Genomic DNA, 25,769 nt, shown 5'->3' on the forward strand with positions numbered 1-25,769 from the left:
AAAAACGCAAGTAAACCTGGGAGAACCGAATAAAATATATGATAACTGATCGTTCCACTGCGGCTATTGCATTATTCCGCCCCAACCAAAAGGTCATTTTAAGTGTTTTAGACTCGTCGTAGGAAATGTACAGAATGAAGGAACCTAAGAATAGTGGTCTACTCATGTCGACGTTCAAATTTTTCTTCCGGCAGTAATCATCAGTATTCATTGTACTGTGGTTTTTGTTTAGATTAGTTTTTATAAAACGAAGAAATAGTAAAGCTGTCCGTGGCGAGGCTGGGAAAACCAGTCCAGAATGCCTATTTTTCCATATCGGTGGGCCGAACCTCATACGAGGTTTCCGCGCTTAGGAGTGCACGGCGTATTTGGGGCATGGCGGTCTACAGACGTTGGGAGCTAACCGCAGGTCCAAGGATGTATTAGGGCCCTACTCACCAAAAGACTCCTCTTGTACTCTTTTTTTTTTGCTTAGATAGGTGGACGAGCTCACAGCCCACCTGCTTCTAAGTGGTTACTGGAGCCCATAGACATCTACAACGGCTGCCCCACCCCTCAAACCGAAACGCGTTACTGCTTCATGGCAGAAATACGCAGTGTGGTGGTACCTACCCGCGCGTACTCATAAGAGGTCCTACCACCAGTAAGAACGTCTCTCACCCGACGTCCGTTCTCCTCCCGGGGTCTGAACCCAAGCAGAGAAGGAGGGTAGACGAGACACGAGGCGATAGTCGCCGATTCTTTGTTGACCGTCTCGGTACGGCAACCCATCAGGCCGCCACAGGCGGTGCCGCTGGTGTCCGGGAATACAATACAATGAGTCCACAATGCCTTACCGGCTGCATGTGAACTGGGTCTGAAGTAAAATTGACCGTTAGCGACATTACAGCCTTTGATGCCGTTTCATTTCGCGCATACAAATAATATTAATAACAATAAATGACTTTATTTTTTAAGTTTTAAGACTAACATTATTTGATTTTTTGATATCCTATCGGATACCAGACTATTAGTAGGTATAAATTTTCTGTGATCATATACGATTCCAAGCTTGGTGAGAAAGGTTTTCTTTTTTAATTTTATTACAGTCCCAACGAGTTTTGTATGCCAAGTAAGGCAATAAATGAACAATAACGCACTTTTGTAATTGTTCTTGTAATGATACAAACACTTCATTACCTGTCTATCATTTATGTTATCGCTGGCTGCGATCGGGGAATAAGGATTCCACCGGCTGTCATTGCTCGGTAGAGTGATGGTCTGAGTGTTTTAGAGATTGTATTTTTTTTCCTATCTATTCTAGTAACCTCGAGAGGTTATATTAGGTTCTCTGAGCGAGTAGATGAGTTCACGAGCTCAACCTGAGAAAATTTGCTAACACTAGCCCTAGCAAGAGCAGTGCTTCGCAGAATCTACCACCGGATCGGAATCGCGACCCACTGAAAAAGCGGCGAGTAACCCAGTGGTCAGTGGTATATTGCGTGCCTTTGCAAATGTGGCGGTAAAATTAGGCAGGATGATGGTATCTGCAATAGTACCAGATTCCCTATCCGAGTCGTTCGTGATCAAGGGTTGGATACATATTAATTTAGAAAAAAAAGATAAGTACATTAACAATACTGTTAATTAATAAAATTTGGTACCTTTGTGCATTATAGATAGGTATTGTAAGGACATTTCAGAGAACTGGGTGCTTAACCAGTTAAGCCACGACAAATTCGAATAATGTAACGTTAGTAGTGAATTAATAGACTAAAACAAGGCCTGGTGATATCATATCGAACGATTCGACTGTGTTCAATTCCCGTAGGCGGGTACAATTTTTTCTAACGAAATACGTAATTATGGAAAATACGTAATCTTCATGATGGAAGTCCATGATGAAGATATAAAGATAGAAACTCGTAATTACTGGTGATAGGGTGTCTTGTGAGCCCACTTGGGGAGGTAAAATCACCTATTTCTGTCGTGAAGCAGTAATGGATTTCTATTTGATGCAGCCGTTGTACTATAAAGTTGAGACTTAGATAGCATGTTTCAAGGTGGCTGGTGGCATTTACATTGTTGATGCCTATTAGCTCCAGTAATTATTTAACGCCTTAGAGTCCAGCTGGTGTTAGGCGAGCTTGTCCATACAACTAAGCAATATAAAAACTTTGGCTCGACTCAAGCATAATCAGATTTCTAGTAAGTAGTTTATATACATAATGCATGGTTATTCGTCCAGTATCATGCCGTCTCATACACACCATTGCCTCCTCAGTCCCTTCATGTCACTCACCTTCACCAGGGCGAAGTTGATACCTTGTACTGCCTGTTTTAGAGTGAGTATGAAATTATTATCGAAATAATGAAATGGGTTATTAATGAGAAAGAAAAGACTGAAAATTTTATTGAAAGAATTAATATTATGTGGAAACTGAAGATGCGAGGTGAGAATTGGTCGAGCTAGTTGCTTGTTGTACCCGTGATGTCAAACACTACACCGACTATTGGGGTACGGATCGGGCCAACCTTCTGTGTGAAAGTCACGTAGAACAAATGAGGACGGTTCATCTCCAGTTCTATTTGAGGCATAGAACATAATTCTGAAAATATAGTACATTTTATTATTACGGAAGCTATATTAACTCAGACCTTGGAGAAACGCTAGATCAAGGAATTGTTCAAGGCTACTCCCGTCAACTCCGTTTTCTCAATGTACTACTCAAGAGAACGATCATCCACAGTGTGTTTTTCGAGTTTTTTTTTTTTATTTCGTACCGTCTGGCTCTGGAACGAGTTCCCTTCCATAGTATTTTCCGATCCCTATGTCCTTCTCTTTTTTAAAGTTTGAAAAAGCTACATTATCATGGCCTGACACTGCTGATGTCTTAAATGTATGGAGACCATTCAACATCAGGTGTATTCTGTTCATCTAGCGTCAAATACTATAAGAGAATGTAAAATTTGTTTGTCCTGTTTGTGTTGTAATTGTAATGACCTTCTTTGCTCATGCATTGATAAACCTGAGTTCTGCTCACCTCTGGGCTCATCGTAAATGATCGGACCTGGCTTCAAATGAACTTCATGTAGGATTGACGAAACGTATGTATTATTATATTTATGACTCACACCTTGGAGTTCGAGTCTCCCCTCTTCGAATATATCTCTTAATAAATTTGACTGAAATTTATAAAAAAACAATAAAGGTCATTCGTGATTGTTTCGTGCATTTTTTTCATTTTGCACTTTGCTAAAGCCACGCGGTATGGGAACCGCGGATAAGTTGAGTGTGGTATGAAATTTTATCGACTAGATTTCAGGATTTTCAAATTGGGTCAGAATAATAGGGACAAACAAAAATAGATATTTTCAAATCGGTCCAGACATGCTTATTGCTATTTTTGAAAATCGACCAACAAATTATTTGGGAAGCTGGACATCAGTTTGTATCAAGAGTACCAGCGACATGCTACAGCATATTGTAGCAGTTTAGGGAACAATTTACTATCACGCCACCTCTAGGCGTCTTCACCCGGAGATTCGCACGGTGTTCAAGAACTGTCAAGAGTATGAAGATTTCTATACGTCCTTCCACATTATTAGTCTCTGCTTGGATTATAATTATTCATGGAGACAATACAGCGTGTGCAATCTAACATTACATTGAGGATATTCTGAGGGTTGCCTCGCTTCTGCAGCGCTTGAGGTTTGTTAGCTGAAGCACGTGTGGGTTGTTCCTATTCAACTACGAGCGAACGCTGCACACCCCTAGTCCGCAGGCTGCGAACTAGCCGGAGCAATATCTTGATCACAATACCTGAACACCTGGAATGTCGCTACTAGAACCATTGTGACAACCTTATTATTATGATTGATACAATTTAGTTTAATTTATTATTGCTAACTGAAACTACGTATCTATGCGTTTTTATTTTGGCAACGTGAATGATCTAAGTGGGCCAAATAAATAAATCATAACAATAAGAGAGAACTTTGTTGCGTTGAGAAATTAACTTATCATGAAAACTTTAATTTAGAAAGTTTATCCCCGTTCCATTTTTTTTTTTTTTTTTTTTTTTTTTTTTTTTTTTTTTTTTTTTTTTTTTTTTTTTTTTTTTTTTTTTTTTTTTTTATTAGGCTCACAACACACATCACAAGCTAAAGATACACAAAAAACACAAATAAAAAGAAACAAAATCTGGCTTACAACATAAGACATGTGCGCACGACAAAACAAGACATATAGTGCTGAATTTGTATAACAATGTTCCTTACAATTATGACAAAACAACACAATAACAAAAACTAATCTAACGAATAATGTAAGGAAGAAAAAAAAATTATTCACAATATAGTACATTAAACAAATTACATTAACCTACCTACTATACTACCTACCTACCTACCTATTAATAAAGTGGAGGATGCCCTTGAACATTTTTCTAAACGTAACTAACCTACAAGTAAAAATATCTAACTCAGGTGACGACCTTGCCAGTTCGTTATAGGTTTTTTTTTTTTTTTATGATTGAAAGTTTACTGGTGGCCCGAAGGCCTTTCCAGTTTCACCAGGACAGGTGGGCGAGCAAAGGCTCAGCCAAGAGGGGTGGGATTTGCTAAAAACTGCCCGAGCGCCTCCGAAGGAGACCTAACAACTCAAGAGCAATTGTTTCGCGAATGAATCTACTACCGGATCGGAATCGCGACCCGCTGAGAAGATCCGGCGAGAAACTCAGCGGGCTGATGCATGGGTTAGGTTGCACGTCGACCTCTTTGTCGAGTTCGACGAGTACGGTTACCGGGGTCCCTAAGCCTGCCCCTAGTATTAGAGCTGAAGGCATCTAATGCAAAGGTTATTGGATCTGATGGATCCGTAAGGACGTGTCTAGGGCGTCGACGGTGACTGGCTCCTGCATGATCAGGATTCGGGGAGTAGTCAGCGGCGGCAACGATAAGGCGATTATCATGACGCATAGCCTTATCGAAGTATCGTTCCGACGCTGACTTCATGTATTTCCGAATTGATTCGAGGCCCAGGTCGTCGTGTAGGTCAACGTTCCTCACGAACCACGGAGCCCCGACAGCTAACCTGCAAAAGCGGGATTGTAGGGATTGGAGGGTGTCTATGTGTGTGCGGGCCGCGTGAGCGAACACCACACTCGCGTAAGTCATGACGGGCCTTATGCAAGTTTTGTAAAGTGTCACCTTGTTCCGAAGGGACATTTTACTCCGCTTACAGATCATGGGGTAGAGTCTACCGAGAATAAACGCGGCACGGTCACGGACTGATTTTATATGCGGGCGGAATGTCATCGATGCATCCAGGGTAACGCCCAGGTACTTGACCTTCCTGGCCCAGGGTATGGGTTGTCTAAAGAGAGTAATCGGGGGTGTGAGATTCCTCCTCCTAATCCGGGAGGAAATCCGTGTGGAGCTTCCCCTCTGAAATAGCACCGCAGTACTTTTCGCTGGGTTGATGTCTATGCGCCATTTTCGGAACCACTGTCCTAGGGCTAGGGCTGCGCTCTGAAGCTTCTTCGCGATTAGGGACTTATTTCTACTAGAATAGTAAACAGTCGTGTCGTCGGCGAATAAAGCTAAATGGGTCGGCGGCGACCGGGGAATATCGTTGACGAATAAGCTAAATAGGAGGGGTGAGAGGACAGAGCCTTGCGGGACTCCAGCTGTGAGAGGTCGTGGGGAGGAGCGGGTTCCCTCGACTCGATATCGAAAAGAGCGGTTCGACAAGAAGTCCCGTATGATGAGCACGAGACTATCCGGCACGCCCATGTTGAATAGTTTGAAAATCAAACCATTGTGCCAGACTTTGTCGAACGCTTTTGCGACGTCGAAGAAGAGAGCTCCCGTGTATAACGGTTTTGGTCGATTAAGCCCCACAAGAATGTGCTCCGTGAGGCGGTGCACCTGTTGAACGCATGAGTGATTTGTACGGAATCCGAATTGTTCATCGATAAGAATGCCCTTGGATGAGACGAAGTCTCTGAGGCGTTTGTAGAGCAGACGCTCATACAGTTTGCCTAGAGACATGAGGAGGCTAATCGGGCGGTAGCTCGTCGGATGATTTTTTGGTTTACCGGGTTTATGTATGCCGATAACGTCCGCTTCTTTCCACACCGCGGGAAAGATACAGTTCGCCATAGCGGCATTGAAAATAGATGCCAACATCACGATGAGTTGGACGGGTAGAAGTTTAATAACGCGGTTGGATATACCGTCGGAACCGGGAGCCTTGCGAGGACGTAGGTCTTTGATCAAGTCTTTAACTTCCATCGGGGTGACGGGTGGTAACGCATCAGAGGATGGCAAGGAGGCTCTCGTTATAGGTACGACACATTCGGGTAATGGGATTATAATAAGATATATTGTTTTTGTAAATTAGCAATGCAAACAAATTGTTTTGGTTGACCCTCCGAGCACTAAATTTAATGTTTAATGAAATCTGAGATAACAGTTCAGGCGAATCCAACAGAGAGTGAATTATCTTATATAAGTATATCAGATCAGTGCATGTACGTCGATCTTCTAGTGACTGCATGTTATAGTTTAATAGTCTTTGCTCGTATTTAAGTTCAGAGCGGCCTGGTATTAGCACCATACGTCACCACGGTAGAGTAGTATATAGCAATTAATGAAATACCAACTTTAAATACGGTGTACTGGAAGTCTACTAGTTACGGTTTATATTTAATGACATGTTTAATGCTTTTAAATCGCTAACTGATGTCAGATACAGAACTTTGACTCTTCCTCGAATCTATACAGAAATACATGAAGTCAGCGTCGGAACGGTACTTCGTTAAGGCTATGCGTCATGATAATCGCCTTATCGTAGCCGCCGCTGATTACTCCCCGAATCCTGATCATGCAGGAGCCAGTCACCGTCGACGCCCTAGACACGTCCTTACGGATCCATCAGATCCAATAACCTTTGCACTAGACGCCTTCAGCTCTAGGAGCAGGCTTAGGGACCTCGGTAACCGTACTCGTCGAACTCGACAAAGAGTTCGCCGTGCAACCTAACCCATGAATCAGCTCGCTGAGTTTCTCGCCGGATCTTCTCAGCGGGTCGCGATTGCGATCCGGTAGTAGATTCATTCGCGAAGCAGCTACTCTTGAGTCGTTAGGTCTCCTTCGGAGGCGCTCGGGTAGCTGTTAGCAAATCCCACCCCTCCTGGCTGAGCCTTTGCTCGCCCACCTGTCCTGGTGAAACTGGAAAGGCCTCCGGGCCACCAGTAATCCTTCAATCATAAAAAAAAAAAAAAACTTTGACTCACTTCTTTAGCTGTCTTTTCTAAGTCACATTTGGCAATCAAGTCTCCGGCTGGGATGGATAATTTTGCGCATACTTCCTCGCCACGATCAAGAATTTCTTGGAAAGCTGTAGAATCACAGAGCTTTTCTAGTACTTCCAGAAGTCCATCATGTTTGTTTGGAAGGACCATGATATACGAGTATAGTCCATCTTTACCTTCCAATTCTATGGTCTAGAAGAATTTTAAAACACTGAAATATCCTGTACCAATCAAAATAATGTTTTACCGGTGGTAGGACCCTTTGTGAGTCCGCGCTGATACCACCACCCTGCCTATTTCTACCGTGAAGCAGTAATGCGTTTCGGTTTGAAGGGTGGAGCAGCCGTTGTAACTATACTTGAGATCTTAGAACTTATATCTAAGGGCAGGTGGCGCATTTGCGTTGTAGATGTCTATGGGCTCCAGTAACCACTTAACACTAGGTGGGCTGTGAGCTTTTCCACTCAACTAAGCAATAAAAAATAAAATAAAAAATAAGCAAGGAAACAGAAAAATGTATACGAAATGCACTTTTCCAAAAGCGCTCTATCAAGCTTTTGCCATCGCGCTGCCGCCGGAGGAGTTATAGTACGTTTGTGACTGTAGCTTTTAGAAATATTTATTCTGCGTATTGTCAGGTGGCAAAATTAAACCATATCCTCAGTCTTAGTTGTGTCCCTGATATTGACATTATCAATCGACGACTTGAAATATCAGTCTCAATTTCACAGTACAACGGCTATCCAGTACAGTATCGTTCAAGCCGAAACGCATTACTGCTTCACGGTGGAAAAAGTTGAAGTGGTGGTACGTATACGTGCGGCCTCACAAGAGGTCCTACCACCAGTGATTACGCAAATTATAATTTTGCGGGTTTGATTTTTATTACACGATGTTATTCCGTCACCGTGGAAGTCAATCGTGAACAATTGTTAAGTACGTATTTCAGTAGAAAAATTGGTACCAGCCTTCGGGGTTCGAACCGGTACACCGCTAGATACGAATGTACCGGACGTCTTATCCTTTAGGCCATGACGACAACAGGCGTTCATTAAATAATAATATATTGTATTTACCTTGGCATCAATAGACTTTATGTCGGCATATTTCACTACACCTTCCCCGGTAATTCCTGGAATATTTATCACCTTGTTACCAGATTTGAAGTTTATTGTTTTCTCGTTTATGAATTTGAATTTGTCGCTGTACATGATCTGCAAAAGTAAAAAAATAAACACGTGTGGCACTCGGGGACTGCCGCGGTAAACCTATTGCATAGCATTTCAAACTTTTTCGTCTGTGTGTTGCATGTCGTGTGACGGTCGGCCGCGGAGTAGCGATAAAGTAAAAGGCGCTCGTCAGAACAGCCGAGGCCAATATGGCGGTGCCTATAGTTCGCAGCAACTGACCGTGTAGTGTATAGACTATTACTCATTTCTGCCAGTGCTCCACGCAATTTTGTTTGTTTTTGTCAGCGTTTAATGTAAATGTTGTTTATCAGAGTTAAATGTCTGTAAGCTTGAAGGTAGACATTATCTTGTTGAACACCAAGTTAAACGAAGTCACCTTTGATCTCTGATTTAATCAACAATATGTTATCTTAACAATTCACTTTAACACTTGTCCAACTTTAACCAGTACGTACAACAGTCACTGAATCACACAACGTAACAAGGATATAGTAAGTGCACCAGGCAAACGCAGTCCAACGAATGTTCATTTCAAGGCACGTTCCGCCTTTTTATACTAGCCGGCGCAGCTGGCTTATGAGTCACTTCTGTTGCAGCTGTTGTTTACGAGTGGAACGACACGGCCGGCGCGCCTGGCTTGTGTGAGTCACTCCTATTGCACGTGCTATATAACATAAATATCGTTAACGCCGTCACGGCCATACTGACGTGCGCTCGTCCTCGTGCGCGCATTCTTATGGTATGTCTGTGAACAACAAACGTGTTCGTTCATCCTGACATTAACGGATGCAACTTAAAACGTGGTCTATGATATTAACAATCTAGTACGGTTCGGTTCGCATAATTCTTCAGAAAATCCTATACTGGCTATAAATAACTTCAGACTGCTTACATACCTGGGCCAGTTCATTTAAAACTCTTCAGGTATGTAAGTATGTCCCTTTTAACTTAGACCGGAATTGTTATCCCTTCAGTTTTTCGAACTGGACCGGATAATGCTAGACCGAATCGCAATCCCTGTAGCTAATTGTTGTGGCTAATCTGGATGAAAATCCCTATAGCCAAGCCATTGGACCGGACAGACCCTTCAATGACTTCACACTTTCTTTTTTTTTTTCCTCTTTTTTTTTTTGCTAGTCCGGATTAACATCTCTCTAGCCACATACAATTCTCTTTTTTTTTTCTTTTTTTTTTTTTTAATCTGCGTGTACGGTAGCGTTTGTTAAAACATTTCTTAAACCAGAACATTTATACGGAATTTCTTCAGAAATAGTGCGAGACCGACCATCGTTTTCTACATTTCCAACACCTGCACCTGAGGTGCCTGAGCTTACAGACATTGTATCACTACCCACAGACTATGTTTGCTGTATCGCTATTTGCGGACAAAAATGTCGCTTCTATTGTTTCATGAACAAGATTAATTAACCCATCTGTGTACGCCGTCACGTCATCGTCACTATAATTTTCAGAAATTTCTAGTAGGCCTGACGGGCCTCGAGGTATTTCACGTAAGTTTTCATGGGGAAATTTGTACACTCTATTAGAACTATTTACATGTCTCAATTTATACCTATCGTTTTCCAAAACTGCAGTAATGTTGAAGGGACCTTTACATTTTCGGTCAACTTACGAAAACAAAAATCCCCAGCGGAAAAGAGTTTGACTTTAGCTTTGCCTCGACTAAACCAAGCTTCTGTTTGTGCCCTTTTTTTATGTTTTCGCCGGTCTTCGACCGTGCTAAATCAAGATCTAATCTAGAGGGATTATCACTCTGTTGAAACTTTAGATATTTCAAGTGAACTACCCTGAACGGCAAACGTCTATTCTATTGGAGTAAACCCTGTTACTCGACAACGTGCACTATTAAGGGCGAGTTGAATATCCCCTAAGTGCTCTTGCCATCATGATTGGTCTAAGTTACTTTCAGATCAAAGAGTGACTTGTTCATGAAACCGCTTACCATTGAATAAATTACTATGACTTTGTTTTATAAGACTACATTCTGACCCTGAATGGAACATAAAGGGGAAGCCAAAACCACTTATCTGTAACACACTGAAGCTCTGAAACACACGTTGACGTCTCTGGTTGGACCTGCCACAGCACCTGGAGCAGTGTCGTTTTTCTTCTTGTAGCGCATGGAACACCCAGAAGCTACATGGCTCGCATCACCGCACATGTAACAGCCGACTTGCAGGCGAGAGCCGGGCGCCTCACAGTCTCCTACGAGGCGGCGCGCCCTAGCGCAAGTGCAGCCGGAGCGCGGGGGCTCCAATATCGGCAGTCCGTGCTGGAGGCGTGGTCTCGTCGTTTGGCGGACCCGTCAGCCGGCCTCCGTACCGTCGAGGCGATCTGCCTGGTTCTCGCGGACTGGGTGGGCCGCGACCGCGGAAGTCTCACCTCCGGCTACCTGTGCAGACTCACAAGACATTTTACCACCATGCAAACTTCTTACCGCAACAAATCTTACCAGCCACCACGCAAACTACAATTTTACGGGTTCCACCTCTCTTACACGATGTTACTCCCACACTGAGGAAGCCAACCGCGAACACTTGTCAAGCACGTACAAGCACGCACTTCACCGGAAAAACCTGCATCCGCCAGCGGAACCCGAACACCGCCGCATCGCCAGACACGAACGCACCGGACGTCTTATCTTACAGGTCACGACGACTTCAGATGTGTCAATTTTTCTTCCCCACGGAAACTTGCTTGCTTTCTTGTTTGCTTGCTTGCTGGAGCCCGAAGTCATCGAACGTGTAGTGTTATTGGTATTGAATCGAGTAGATTCTAAAATTTCAGCGACAATTCACAGTCTCATGTCCTGGTTTACTGTACTAGTGCCATGTAACTCTAGCAGTAGTCATTGGCTTAAAAACGATTCGTGTCGGAACTACCCACTCGTCATGACAGATCCATTATTGCGATCGAAGTTTCACTTGAGATTTGCACTTGCCTTAATTTCTTGCAATAGCTTGTTACGTGTTGTATTTCCGTTAGTAAACGCCATGTGATGACGTCGACAGTCAAACTGGGCAACATGAGTCAGAACGTAAGATGTGACGATTTCTTCGTGGCTCAGATCTTCCATCGAGGTAACAGAGACGTTATTACACGACTTACGTATGCTGCATTCACGCTCTTGTGGCGTACCACTACTAGTATTCTGATCTGCATCATGTTTTTTTTTGCTGTACTTCGAACATGTTCAAACACGTCACGCCAGTGAGAGTAGAGTCCTGATCTCACTTCTGATGTAAGCTTGAAGGTAGACATTATCTTGTTGAACACCAAGTTAAACGAAGTCACCTTTGATCTCTGATTTAATCAACAATATGTTATCTTAACAATTCACTTTAACACTTGTCCAACTTTAACCAGTACGTACAACAGTCACTGAATCACACAACGTAACAAGGATATAGTAAGTGCACCAGGCAAACGCAGTCCAACGAATGTTCATTTCAAGGCACGTTCCGCCTTTTTATACTAGCCGGCGCAGCTGGCTTATGAGTCACTTCTGTTGCAGCTGTTGTTTACGAGTGGAACGACACGGCCGGCGCGCCTGGCTTGTGTGAGTCACTCCTATTGCACGTGCTATATAACATAAATATCGTTAACGCCGTCATGTCTATAATGTGGAAAAAAGTTTCATTTTTACCATGGTTTCATAAAACCACATAATCCTTTTTTTATCAACTTATGCAATTATAATTAGACAATAATAATTGAATATTAAAACAATAATAAAATAAGATCACGCTATATTTATAAACATTAACAAAAGCAAAACATTAACTGTTCCCTTCACACTCATAAGCTAGACCGCGCGAGAGAGAGATGGGCAGACTTTTCATGATGCACATGCAGTGCGACCTCACGCCGCGTGCTTATTCAAAAACACTACACAAGCGTAACGTGTAAATGTGTTGAACGTGAGCTACATGGTAGGGGGAGTGGGGGCGTTAGGTTTTATTTCCGTTACGGAATTTCTTGATTCAGTCGCCGCGCTCAAAGTCCGCGATAAAAGCTATGCAATAACTTAAAAATTAATATAACCTGATAGATTGACAAATAATAACAACATTGATTTGTTTCAAATAAAAACTGCTCTTTAATCGTCCTGACGGTGATCGACCAGGCCTCTGACCATTGCTCCAAGCTGTTACCAGTTAATTATTATACTTGGAGCAATATTTCTACGTACCGAACAAGTATATTATATACACAACTTCTTCGATGAAGGAATAACATCGAACAAAATAAAATATACAATTTTTGCATAAAGTGGTAAGTTGTAGAGCCTATTTGTAAGAGCAGCCATGTGTTCTATTTCGAGGGATCGGACAGTACACATTGTATTTGGGATTTCGACCTCATGTCTTAAGTTTGAGTGGGGTTTACGAAAACTCTACGAGCTCCGGTAACCATCACAACAGTTTGACAAATGTAGGTTAGAAAACCTATGTAGCGCAAAAAGTGGAGATGATCGTGGAGACTGATGAAGATGCCAAAATTATATCTGGAAATGGGTTACGGATGAATCCACACGCAGTAATAGTGAGTTCGAAAGTTGAATTTCATTGGAATACCGACAATCCTTCTCTTTAAGCCAGCATAATGTATGACAATATCTCGCGGACAAAGCACTCAAATATTAATTACTTACAGTCAACACGTAGCTGCTTATAAAACTAAGACCGCCTCCTTCCTTTATCATTTTACTGGAGATTATATTATTGAACTCTCCTTCATTTTCAACCTGTGTTAAAATACGATTATATTTTATTCCTACTTTTGAAGACAGTACACTTTCAAAAGTACAAATATGTGCTTCTCATGTCTATATTGTAAGTTGAATTGTAGGGAGACAATGAGAGATTGTAAACGGGAAACTGGGCCTCTATCTCTTTTAATTCAACACTGATGACAATTTTAAGATTCATTTAAAAAATCAAGTAAGCAACTAAATTTCTAAATAACCAATACAATAATGGATTAGGAGTTAGAAGAGGAATGATTTAAATCCGAACCTCATCATTGATCTCATTGGCAGCTTTAACGGTGTCACTGTAGTCCACAGTCCTAGCCTTACCACCAAAGGTTTTGTTGTAGGTATCTATGAAAGCTGGACTTAACCTGTTGCTCGTATCACTGTACATATTTAGATTTAAAGTCGGCGAACCGATACGATCTTTGTTAAATAAAATCTCAATAAACGTAGGAAAAATAGTCCGAATCTAAAAAAAACACATATTTAAGTCAAAATCAATTAAAGTTATAGTTTCATACAAAACCTTATGGCAAAAAAAATTAAACTTAAGTTAACAATAAAAACCGTTCCGATGTTGGAAATTAGGTGTTTTTAACGTAATGACGTCAATGTTCATAGCTATACTTGAGAATTTAGAACTTATATCTCAAGGTGGGTGGCGCATTTACGTTGTAGATGTCTATGGGCTCCAGTAACTACTTAATCATCAGCCCACATCAGGTGGGCTGTGAGCTCGTCCACACATCTAAGCAATAAAAATAAAAAGCTGCCATTAATTTTTATACTAAAATTCGCTTTATGGGCAGTCTTTCAATGCCCCACCTAGAACTTGAACACATAAGAATTGGGTTTATTACGGTAATATAGCAGTAGTGTCCTAGAGTTCCAGCAGGTGTCGAATAAGTACCTCACGATAGGGTGGGGAGCAGCGCTTTCTGAGTATCATACCAGCAGGCTGCGACTGATTACCGGCTTTTGCTAGGGCCTTTTAGTCAGGTCAGTATTTAGTCTATAACGTGAAACAAACATGGACCCTTGTTTAAAGTGTGAGAGAGCCGTCACAACATAGTTCAGACGTTCATGGCAGCTATAACATCTCCGTTATGGTGTATATGGACCTAGGTAATCATGTGTCCGTCAGGCAATATTCAGCAACTAAAAGTACCCAAATCTATTATGCTCGGATATAATACTAAGCAGATTTGTACCTCATTTTTATCTTTCAGATTAAGAAAGCTAAGCAGGTTCTCATAAGTCTTTCCTTCAGAGAAGAGAGCTAGCTGGGCCGTTGTCGCCAACAGTGGAAATATCGCCGTCGTATAAATCTGGCCAGGGTTTCTCTTAGCACCTTCCTAAATTAAATATAAATTTGGTTTGGTAAAGAATAGTCTTAGATGGTTCATAAATACTATTGTGATTGGTTGAATTGGTTTCCGAATTATCTATTGTTAATAGAAAATTAAATATCTTCATTTTATTTCACCTGCACAACTTTCTCTAGTTTCTTTTATGGGTATTGGTTAGCTAAAACATATATTGGTTGGTTGTTGACTGGCTTTCTGCTGTGAAGCAATCGCGGACTTTATTGGCGAGATCGTTACTTTAAGCCAACTGAGACTTCGAACTATTATCTAAGGATGAGGTGCCTTGACCACTTCAAATCAGGTGGGTCGTAAACAAGTCTGCTCACATACAAATAACGAACACCAAAGTCCGCACTTACGTATAAAGTCTCCCCAGTTATTTTGTTGCTCTCGAAGGCAAGGCGATTCTCAGCGTCGATATCTAAAAGAAAACGTTGGACTGTGTAATAAATGCGAGTCCGTTTGTTGATATGTCCTTGTAACTCGCCAACGCCAACCAAACTAATGGTGACTGGCAAGGTGAACGGAAGAAGACCACGAGGTAGAGGCCCGACACGTTGGACTGACCAGATCCGCACTACACTCAACACCACAGTTCACGATGCTCTACACTCGGCGGCAGATAGAGGCAAATGGCGTGGAATGGTCCGTAATAAACTCTTGTTGCGAGAAGGTGGTCACGATCCTCAGTTTTGATCAAAACGAAGCAAGAAGAAGAAGACTCGCCAACGTCGGTGCTTTTAGGCTCTCCGAGCAGCGGTCACAATTCTCATCGAACTGGTCGATAGACAACCAACTGAGTTTCTCGCCTGATCTCGCAATCCCAATGGTAGATTCAGCGAAGCACTGCTCTTGTAAGGGTCAGTGTTAGAGCAACTCAACCAGCCCCGCTTCCCATACCCGTCTCTCCTTATTTGGTAGCGGTGGCTCTTTTGGAGACCGCCGCTGCAATTCGATGCAGCTATACGCCTCTAGGGGCAATAGTCCACTCCCCCTCCCCAGGGATGTGTTTTACACCGGCTGCAATCCTCTCCCCAACAATTGTAACAATGCTCTGTCTAATTTTGGGGAAAGGGACACCAGCGAAGAGTAGTGGCCTAGTTTTTTTCACCGTAGTTATATTAGGTAGGCTAGTCAGGTTTCTAGTTAGGAAACAAAACCTAGGACATCCGTGAAAGAGACAAAAAGAAGACGCGCATATGTCACGATCCGTGATCCCGTAAAGGGACGCGAGGACTCGACGATGTCTTTGTGATTCAGTTACTTCCTATTAGTGTATAATATTGTTCAAAACTTACCACGGACACTTTCAGAGAGCGGCAAATAATACAAGAAGTAACCGCAAGCAAGTATTACCCGCAGCATGGCTGGTGTTCTACCCGATGTCAGATGCATTTAGAACATAAATATATTTATACCTACTTTATTTTACACAATTTTTTTTTTATCTAATCGATATATATAGTAATGCTACGTAAATCCGTTTAATAGATTTCTAAAAAGTGAATCTATTTTAAGGTGTATGACGCTGAAACTGATTAATGGCCGATACGGTTAGTAAAAATTGTCATAAGTGTGTCAGACGTGTTGCAATATGAGTAGTACTAGTTGCACTTGAAGTCGTGCACTTGGATCCATGTGTAGGTGACTTATTCTATCATAATTTTTATTTGCTCATTTATCTATTTACATGTAAACACTTGAAAAAACAAACCGATTGTATTCTGTATAAATAACAAGATACGTATGTTGGTCGTTGGTAGCGAGACGAAGTGTTTCACTTGGCTTTCAGTGTACGTTGAATCGAAGAGAGGTAAAAATAAGTGAAGAGTTTCCTGGAAATATTTAAAAAAAAAAATCCCTACAACATAAACTAAACGGTTACTTGAACAGGAAAATTTGTCTGAATATTTCTATTTAATATTTTATGTTATATATGATTAAAGGACAAAAGTATCAATAAATAGCTAATTATTTTAAATATTTATATATAAATAATAAAATAGATTTATTCTTTCATAGAAAATCGATTACAAGGTTGGTTAAAATTTGTCATACTAATTTACTCAAACGTTGTCGAAATTAATGGAAGAGAACGCATTTAACGCTGAACTTACCTGCTTAAAACGAAGGAATTTCAAGGAGTATCCCTGCAGCTTTCCACGAGTATCGGGGTTCTGGGGGTCGATATTTCGAGCGATGTCCAGTTTCGGAGTCATTTGGAAGGTAAAGCCAAATTGGCCTCTAAAATGTTGGGAGTCCTCAACAGAGCGAAGTGGTATTTTACACCTGGACAGACTTGCGCTTTATAAAGCGCAGGTCCGACCTCGCGTGGAGTACTGCTCTCACCTCTGGGCCGGGGCTCCCAAATACCAGCTATTTCCATTTAACTCCATTCAGAAACGGGCTGTTCGATAGTCCTGCTTTCGCGGATCGCTTGGAACCTTTGGGTCTACGGAGGGACTTCGGTTCTCTCTGTGTTTTATACCGTATGGTCCATGGGGAATGCTCTGAGGAATTATTCGAGATGTTCCCCTCATCTCCTTTTTATCATCGCACCTCCCGCCATCGGAGCAGAGTTCATCCATATTATCTGGAACCGCTGCGTTCATCGACAGTGCGTTTCCAAAGATCTTTTTTGCCACATACCATCCGGCTTTGGAATGAACTCCCCTCCACGGTGTTTTCCCAGCGCTATGACATGTCCTTCTTCAAACGAGGCTTGCGGAGAGTACTTTATGGCAGGCAGCGGCTTGGCTCTGCCCCTGGCTTTGCTGAGGTCCATGGACGACAGTGACCTTTTACCATCAGGTGGGCCGTAAGCTAATCTGTCTACAAAGGCAATTAAAAAAAAAGCAGCAGCTTAGCTCTCGAATATATATTATTAAGTGTATAATCTATGAGCTTAGCATTCGACAGCGACTTGTTTCACTGTCTGTACTGACTGCACTTGATGAAATGAATCGCATCGGCGTCATATTTTTTGCGGAAAGACTACATCAAAATTATTACCTACGTATGTTTCTTTTGAGAGGAAATATTATTCGTGGCCCGGAGGTCTTCCTAGTTTCACCAGGATAGGTGTGCGAACAAGGCATCAGCCAGGAGGAGTGGGACTACCCGAGTGCTTCCAGAGGAATTAATTATGAATGACATAAAATCCGTTCCTAAAGAGCGCCTATGTATAATTTCAGGGATCTCGTGATGAGTAAGTGAGTAAGCAATATTTCGATATTATATTTACCAAAAATTAAGATATTTAACGAATAAATATCATATGTAGGTACCGACATTACATCAAAATTTGATAAAAAATAATGTGTTCGAATTCCTTACTTCAGTATTAAATTCTGATAAAGCGCCATCTAGTGAGGATACAGAGAACCATTAACTCGAGTTCACTGTGAAAATTATTAGTCTTTCAATACGTATTGTAGATGGCGCTTAAACAATTTTGAAACGAGAATTGATCGACAGTGATGCAGTGATGGATAGATGCTTGATTTTTAAGACAGTGATCGTGACTTCATAACAAAACAGACTGGTGAATCAATTATTCTTAAATCATATAAAAAATTTAAGCTTAAATTGTCCAATGTGTGATTCTTGGAACATCTAGCATCTAAAGAAACATCAGTTCTTTTTAAACTACAGAGGGTTTGACTGCCTGTCTAATTTAAAATCGAATTCCATAAACATCACAGCGGTTATTCCATCACGCAACTTGCTTCGCGCCGAAGATGGAAACAGAAACCTTGTTCTCTCTCTCCTTTTTTAACATAAGACTTGGAGATTCACAGTTCAAATTGTATAACTCTTCTATTTTGATTTGAAAAGTGATTCAACGGAAATATAACAACAGAATAAAACACCGAGTACACTTAGCATCCTTTATTGGAGCAAACAATGAAATAGTCATAACTAGGACTGCACAGCCATGCCGACTATAGGCGATCGCACAAGGTTCGGTTCCCGCTGAGCGCACATCACGTAGAACGCGTATGGATAGTTAACTTCCAACTCCACGTCGTATTTTGTACACGGACTCGCTGGAAGAACATATAAATCATTAGTTGTTTGACGACAAACATCCTTCAGAACTGGAATTACTGAATTAGGATTTGTTCTATTTTGATTTAGCAATAGATGTTGTTTTGGATTGAAAATTGGTTAGAAATTGGTATAATGGTGTAGCATTGATATAGAAAGACCAACCAAATAGACTGGAAAGAATCCACGCATGATCTGGCACTTAAATAGTGGTGACGTCAGAGACCGTTATCGTACTAGATTCGAAAGGTTCTATGTTACTTTGTATAAAAAAAAAATGGGTACTAATTTTTTTTTTTTTAGATGGTTGGACGAGCTCATAGCCCACCTGATGTTAAGTGGTTACTGGAGCCCATAGACATCCACAACGTAAATGCGCCACCCACCTTGAGATATAAGTTCTAAGGTCTCAAGTATGTTACAACGGCTGCCCCACCCTTCAAACCGAAACGCATTACTGCTTCACGGCAGAAATAGGCAGGGTGATGGTACCCACCCGCGCGAACTTACAAAAGGTCCTACCACCAGTAAAGTTTTAGTGCTATTTCTTAAGTTCATTAATCTGTTGTGCTTACACTATTTCGGAAATGAAGGGAATCATTGGTGTACATTGATTAAATGTAATAAAAGAGTAGAAAAATATTAAAAAGCTCTCTGAATTTCTATTGCTGTCTTAATTCTAAAAGAAATCGAAGAATTACTGTATATTGTACAAAAATATCTTCGTAGCAAAATTATTCGATTATATCGAAAAATTTTCTAGAATATCGTGGCAACCCAGTATCAGTATTACCTTTTCTCGAATTGTTTGTTGAATCGGGCCTCAAGCGGACCTCATGCAGGATCGAAGCGACGTAAGTGTCATCGCATTTTTGACTCACACCGCGGAGGTCGGCCTCCCCTGGTACGAAAAGGTTCTTGTAAGAGCTTGATGTCTGAAAAGCAAAACAGTTTTTTTTACTGCTCAGGTTGGTGGACGAACTTACGGCTCACCTGGTGTTGAGTGGTTACCGGAGCCCATAGACATCTACGACGTAAATGCCGTCACCTACCTACCGAGACATAAGTTCTAAGGTCTCAATATAGTTACAACGGCTGCCACGCCCTTCAAACCGAAACGCATTACTGCTTCACCCTCTAGGCACAAGAGGTCCTACCACCACTGTGAGTTTTTAGCCCACACACTTGTTGTTGGTGTTGCCGTATGATGATAATATTATTATATCTTTAACCGACTTCAAATGAAAAAAAAAACATGTAGTTCTCGATTCCGACCGTAATTTTTTATTCTTGTTTTGATTAATTCGGTTTGTGCTCACTGCAAGAAGGTTCCGGTTTCATTTGGTTCCCATCTGTTGAATATTTCTTCTCTCAATGTTATCACGATAAAGGAATCGGCTTCATCAAAACGGAACTAGCTCCAAATTAAGATTTAGACACTTAATTAAATTACCGCGACTAAGTAAACAAATTCAAAACTTATTTTTTTATATTGTGGCAGAATACCATCTTCTTAATTTAACGATTACAACACGACCGTTTGTGCTTTGGTGGGTGATCGATCTCACTGCCCATCTGGTGTTAAGTTGTAACCGTTAACTCATAGACATAGCACAAATTCCATAACTCACAATGAGTCGCGAAGTCTCACTAACGTCTAAGTATAACGTCTGTCCCAACCACAGAAATTTCTGTGGTCCAAACCTTCAAGCCGGAAAGCATCACTGTTTCGTGGCAGTAATATGCAGAACCGTGGTACTTACCCGCGTCGACTCTCACAGTGCCCTACATCTAGTAATCACCTAAGCTATTGTTGCTAGACGAGATCTATCGCTGAACCAAGTCAGTATGTATACCAAAGAAAAATACACTTTAAGGCACCTACCTGTTGGAGAGAGTTTGCTAAATCCACCTTACTGATCACTTCTCGGCTGGGAACTAATAGTTTGGCACAAACGTTTTTCCCTTGGTCTATGGCTTGTCTGAAAACTTCAGGATCTGTGAATTTCTTCAGTACCTCTTTCAGTCCATCAACTTTGTTTGGAAGAACTACGACATACGAGTATTCTCCACCTCTAGCCAGAATTTCTATAACCTGGAACAGTTAGAACTGTGAGTGATACATCGATGATACAATTGATAAGCCTCTATATTCGATTGCCAGCGTCGAATAAAATTTTATCTCTAAACTCGTGCTTCTAAATGGCCACCACGACCAAATGCTAATACAATGAAGTAGTAAATTTCACGTCCGGAAAAATAAGGATGTGGAGAGGCTTTTTGGTGATCCAAATATTCTAGGGGAGATGAAGGCACGGAGGCTCGGATGGCTGGGGCATGTAGTACGTATGGAGCAGGATCGGGCTGTGAAATGGGTGTACGCGGGTGTACCGGAGGGACGCCGCCCCGTAGGAAGGCCCATGTAACGCTGCCCTGACGCCATGGAAGGAAATTTACAGGAGCTCCAAGTGTCGGACTGGCAAGGTGTTGCGCAGCGCCGAATGAATGGCAGAGTTTATTGTCGGAGGCCAAGACCCACTTGGGGGTCATAGCGCCAGCTCAGCAGTAGTAGTAATAAATTGCATGAAATAAATGAAACATCACGATTTCACTCTAACACTACCAGTTCGTGTGGCAATAAAGTCCTCGGTTATAGATTTTAATACACATAAAGTGGATCGTGAACTCTGATATCGGTCTACGCAAATAAAGAAACGAAATATTTAGGTACCTTGGCGTTTATAGATTTAACGTCGGCATATTTGATGATACCTTCCCCGGCCGCCCCGGGAATGATTGTAACAGTCTTACCGGTTTTGAACTTCACCACTTTGCTGCTCGTGAAAACGAATCTATCGTCAAATTTAAACTGAAAATTACAATTTATATGAATTAAAACGTCGCAGACTGCTTCAGTGTGGGGAAAGAGATGAATGTATAAAAGTGTCATTAAGAGCAGGAAGCGTTGACCAGGCCGCCAGCTCACTGAACGTGGACATTTATACCTTTACTAGCTGTACTCGTCCGCTTCGCTGAGCATTTAAAATTAACATTATTATTTCTCGCCCCCCCCAAAGATTCTCATCATTAAAGCCCCCGCAAGTGGTGTAGGGAGTCCAACACTCATATAAATATCAACCTATCCATTAAGTACATGTATTTTCTGCACGGATACCAAGTTTCAAGTCAATCGGATGCATGGTTCAGTAGTTATAACGGAACATCCGTAAAAACCACTGTAGATATATATATATATTAACAATCACGCCACGTTAACTGGTCCCGTGATAAGTTCTAAGTTCGTAAAGAACTTGTGTTACAGGTACCAGATAACGGAAATAAATGTAAGATTTTTATTATACACATACATATATTTAATATACATCCATAGCCCTGGAAAAGACATTTATATTTATCATACAAATATCTTCCCTTGGCGGGATTCGAACCCGCGACCCCCTTGTGTATGTGTAGTGACCATGTCACTTACCACTACACCAGACGGCATTATTATAGATGAGTAGAGGTCTCCTTTAACTGGTTATGTATATTGATAGGCGAATCTTCATAAGTGACACTCATGTTCGTCAGCTTGCATTTTGTGAACACAGGTAGGCAGAAACTGTTCTGTTCCAATGACCATTACCAGCTATTTGAAAGGTCTAATAAATGCCAACGGGCCATGGTTAAAAAAAAGAGAGAAGAATTCTACTACTCACACTTAGCTCGTAGGTGCCTATAAAATTCAGTCCATCCTTGTCCTCTATTTTTCGACTTGAAACGAGGTCTTTGAAGCCACCTGTGCCTTGACTTTTTACCTGATTAATAAATAATATCATTAACATTAGATAACAAGATTGCAGTGTCTAAAGCCGTATTAATTAATTGGTTAATGAAGAGTGTATCTGTTACTAGTATTACCATCCTCATCTTCCACATGACGATTAAGCTCTACCTAATTTTTGATCAAAAACTCGGGTCGCAAGCGACCTTTAATCCTACAATGTAGAGCTAATACTTACATAATCGTTGATTTCTTCAGCAGCTTCTTCGGGTTCACTGTAGTCTACCTCCCCGGTCTCACCACCAAAGGTCTTTTTGTATGACTTTTTGAAAGCGGGACACAGCTTGTTGTCGTCGTCAGTGTAAACTTTCAGGTCGAATTTCGGTGAAGCTACAAGGTCTTCACTGAAGTACTCCTCTCGTATATACGGAAATATTCTACGTATCTAAAATGAACATCAATCTGTTTATTACTTAATTAAACCTAAGTCATTTGGTGTAGTCACCAGCTATAATAGAATAGTGATGGATTGAGGATCAGTGTATTTTTTTATCATTGGAAGGTATTAGGTCAGAGACATTGGCAACAGTCTTCTAAAATCATATCAAGCAAGATCGAGGGACAAGATTAATAGCCTTTACAGCAGGCACTTGGAAGGAAAAAAGAAAATGTAATGATCTAAAATGTATGTAATGATATTTATGTGTTAGATTTTTTAAGTTAATAACATGGATTATAAGTGGTTCTTACTAACAAAATGTTATGGTTTAAAAAAAACTGAAATAAAGTATAAATAATAATAATAATAATAATTAGGATAAACAGTATGCAGCTGTTTCTATCAAGTAATGGCTATAAATCATTGTAATGGGCATTCCAGCCCGTTTTCTCTAATGTAGACTAGATGTGAGGAAGAGTTGTGTTTATGTCAGGATAAATTTTACCTGTTCCTTATTATCCAATTCTAGAAGATCAAGAAGCTTTTGTTCGTTTTTCTTTTCCGAGAACAAGGCCAGCTGACCCAATGCGCTTAGCAGCGGGAACACAATCGTGACGAAACTGCTACCGGGATACCTCAGGATGCCATTCTGTTCAAATAAAATATTACAGATTCCAATTGGTTTAAGTTAAACTACTAGTAATATTCCATTAAATTGGCGTGCGGCTGTAGCCTTAGCGAATATTCTGGGGCATAGACCAGTCATCGTCCTCGTCAAACCCGTCGCTTGCGACGAAGGGCTCGACGAGTAAGTTAACCCTCAGACACAGGCCACTGAGTTTCTCGCCGGATTTTCTCAGTGGGTCGCGTTTCCCATCCGGTGGTAGATTCTGCGAAGCACGGCTCTGCTAGCGTTCGTGTTAGCAATGTCATCAGGTTTGAGCCCCGTGAGCTCACCTACTAGGCTACGCTGATATACCCTCTCAAGGCTCTCAGCTTAGGTAGGAAAAAAAAAGGGGCATAGATTCTCTGGCACCAAGGTACCTCTTTCTTTCCATTACTACCGCGAATGACTCATGAGTTCTGGTTTTAAGGGTAGAACAGTCGTTAATTGTGACCTCGATTGCATGATGCAAGGAAGGCGTCGGTATTGACGTTGTGATGTCTATGAACCAAAATCGCCAATTAACACGATATCGGGATTCGCTAACCATCAAAGGGGTCATAGTCTCGTCTGAAAAAGTTGAATCCATACAATAGAGAGCTTGCCATGTAGTTACATGAGTTAGACGCAAAAACAAGGTCTTCCTGATTTGGGGCCGTGTGAGTGAAGTATTAACACGAGGTCTCTTACAACGTTAAGAAAGCAACAAGTAAGTACTCACATATATGAATTCGCCAGTCAGCCTGTTGTTGGAGGTGGCAAGACGATTCTCCAATTCTCGTAGTGTTTGGTTGTCTTCAACAAAAATAAAATGTACGGAATCTACTTCTAAATATACAGCTTTATCTTTCCTACACTTCACCGTGTTCTGGTGTTTAGCCTTGTAATCGTTTTTTAGAGAAATATGTATAAATATGTGAAAGATATTAAATAGGTCGTGCCCACTGAGTTTCTCGCCGGATCTTCTCAGTGGGTCGCGTTTCCGATCCGGTGGTAGATTCTGCGAAGCACTGCTCTTGCTAGGGCCAGTGTTAGCAACACTCCGGTTTGAGCCCCATGAGCTCACCTACACGTCAAGGAGAAGCTGAAATAGCCTCTCAAGGCTATCAGCATAGGTAGGAGAAAAAAAAACGAGTTCTATTGATGAGTAACCTTGTTATAATACAATTGAGGCCTCATCTCTCAATCGGGTTATCGGCATTCACGTCGTGATGTCTATGGGCTTCGACATACTGGGCTACATATTATTGTATTGATCTTCTACCTTAATATCGGCTATCATATAAGTGTGTATAATTACCTGTGGCGAGCACCGAATTAAACAGGAGACAAATGAGAACCGACGTACTAAACATTGTCGAGTTTAATTACAAAACGTGGTGACTAAATAAAAATTCGCTAATTCAACTTTATATAGTTTAGAGACTCGCTGTTGTCAAAAGGCTTATCTTTATTTCGCCTTTATTTGTTTTAGGGTTCAAATATTTGCTATGTATTTTAACTATACTTAAGACCTTAGAACTTATATCTGGGTTGCGCATTTACGTTAAAGATGTCTGTGGGCTCCAGTAACCACTTAACACCAGGTGGGCTGTGAGCTCGTCCACCCATATAAGCAATAAAAAAGAAATAAGCAATAAAGTTTAATAAGATATGTTCAAAATAGCTCTGGGGTAATTGGTGGGGGCTGGTGCTGATGTGGAAGTCTCAGCTGTCCCTATTATACGAGAACTGTCCCACTGCTTAAGCCAGGATGCGAGATTGTCGATTCGCAGCAAATATATCCGCAGCAAATATCCGCAGCAAATATATCCGCAGCAAATATCCGCAGCAAATATTATTATATCCGCAGCAAATATCCGCAGAGTGGCACTAGCTGTCAGTGCAAGTGCATCTGTGCGTCTTTGGAAGACGGATGATTGGTACAAAACAATTTTGTTGAGAAATCTAATAATTCATACGAAACCTCGTCTTAATTAATTAATTACGATTATGGCATTACATAGTTTCAAAGTTAAAATCTATCAAAGATTATAAAGAAAATGTTTATTGCTTAGAATTAATTAGCAGAAAGACAATAAATTATTTATTCAAGATCCGGTTTCGAATGGTTTTTTGATTAATTATTTTTTCACTGTTTTTTACTCTTCTATTTACATACATTAAACTTTTATAATGTCAATTAGTTAGTACTTTAGCA

At 41.1% G+C, this 25,769-nt stretch overlaps 3 protein-coding genes across 5 annotated transcripts in view; 1 reads left to right on the forward strand and 2 right to left on the reverse strand.

The window, feature by feature from the left end:
• LOC101738846 (uncharacterized) overlaps nt 1-25,769 on the forward strand; it is a 474,148-nt gene that overhangs the window by 365,324 nt on the left and 83,055 nt on the right. The window lies entirely within an intron of this gene.
• On the reverse strand, nt 2,364-16,260 carry LOC101739125 (alaserpin). Of its 2 annotated transcripts, XM_004926609.5 has the most exons (9): nt 15,931-16,258; nt 14,992-15,053; nt 14,477-14,620; nt 13,528-13,734; nt 13,164-13,256; nt 8,375-8,512; nt 7,281-7,490; nt 3,024-3,165; nt 2,364-2,588 (listed from the first exon to the last, which is right to left on the reverse strand). In XM_004926609.5, exons 1-9 carry the CDS (start codon nt 16,025-16,027, stop codon nt 2,449-2,451), a joined length of 1,233 nt encoding a protein of 410 aa, XP_004926666.2. In that variant the 5' UTR covers nt 16,028-16,258; the 3' UTR covers nt 2,364-2,448. The 2 variants fall into 2 exon arrangements, with proteins under 2 accessions (XP_004926666.2, XP_062533049.1); XM_062677065.1 differs by lacking the exon at nt 7,281-7,490 and having other exon boundaries at nt 15,931-16,260.
• Nucleotides 17,538-24,993, reverse strand: serpin-20 (serine protease inhibitor 20). 2 transcript variants are annotated; one of them, NM_001146241.1, is given in 10 exon segments: nt 17,538-18,681; nt 19,476-19,577; nt 19,579-19,617; nt 20,564-20,777; nt 21,414-21,551; nt 22,402-22,500; nt 22,705-22,911; nt 23,411-23,554; nt 24,291-24,364; nt 24,870-24,937. In NM_001146241.1, coding segments are annotated over 10 exon segments (1,200 nt in total). In that variant the 5' UTR covers nt 24,925-24,937; the 3' UTR covers nt 17,538-18,553.

The sequence above is a fragment of the Bombyx mori genome, chromosome 3 (genome assembly GCF_030269925.1).
Source record: "Bombyx mori chromosome 3, ASM3026992v2".
Lineage (NCBI taxonomy): Eukaryota > Metazoa > Arthropoda > Insecta > Lepidoptera > Bombycidae > Bombyx > Bombyx mori.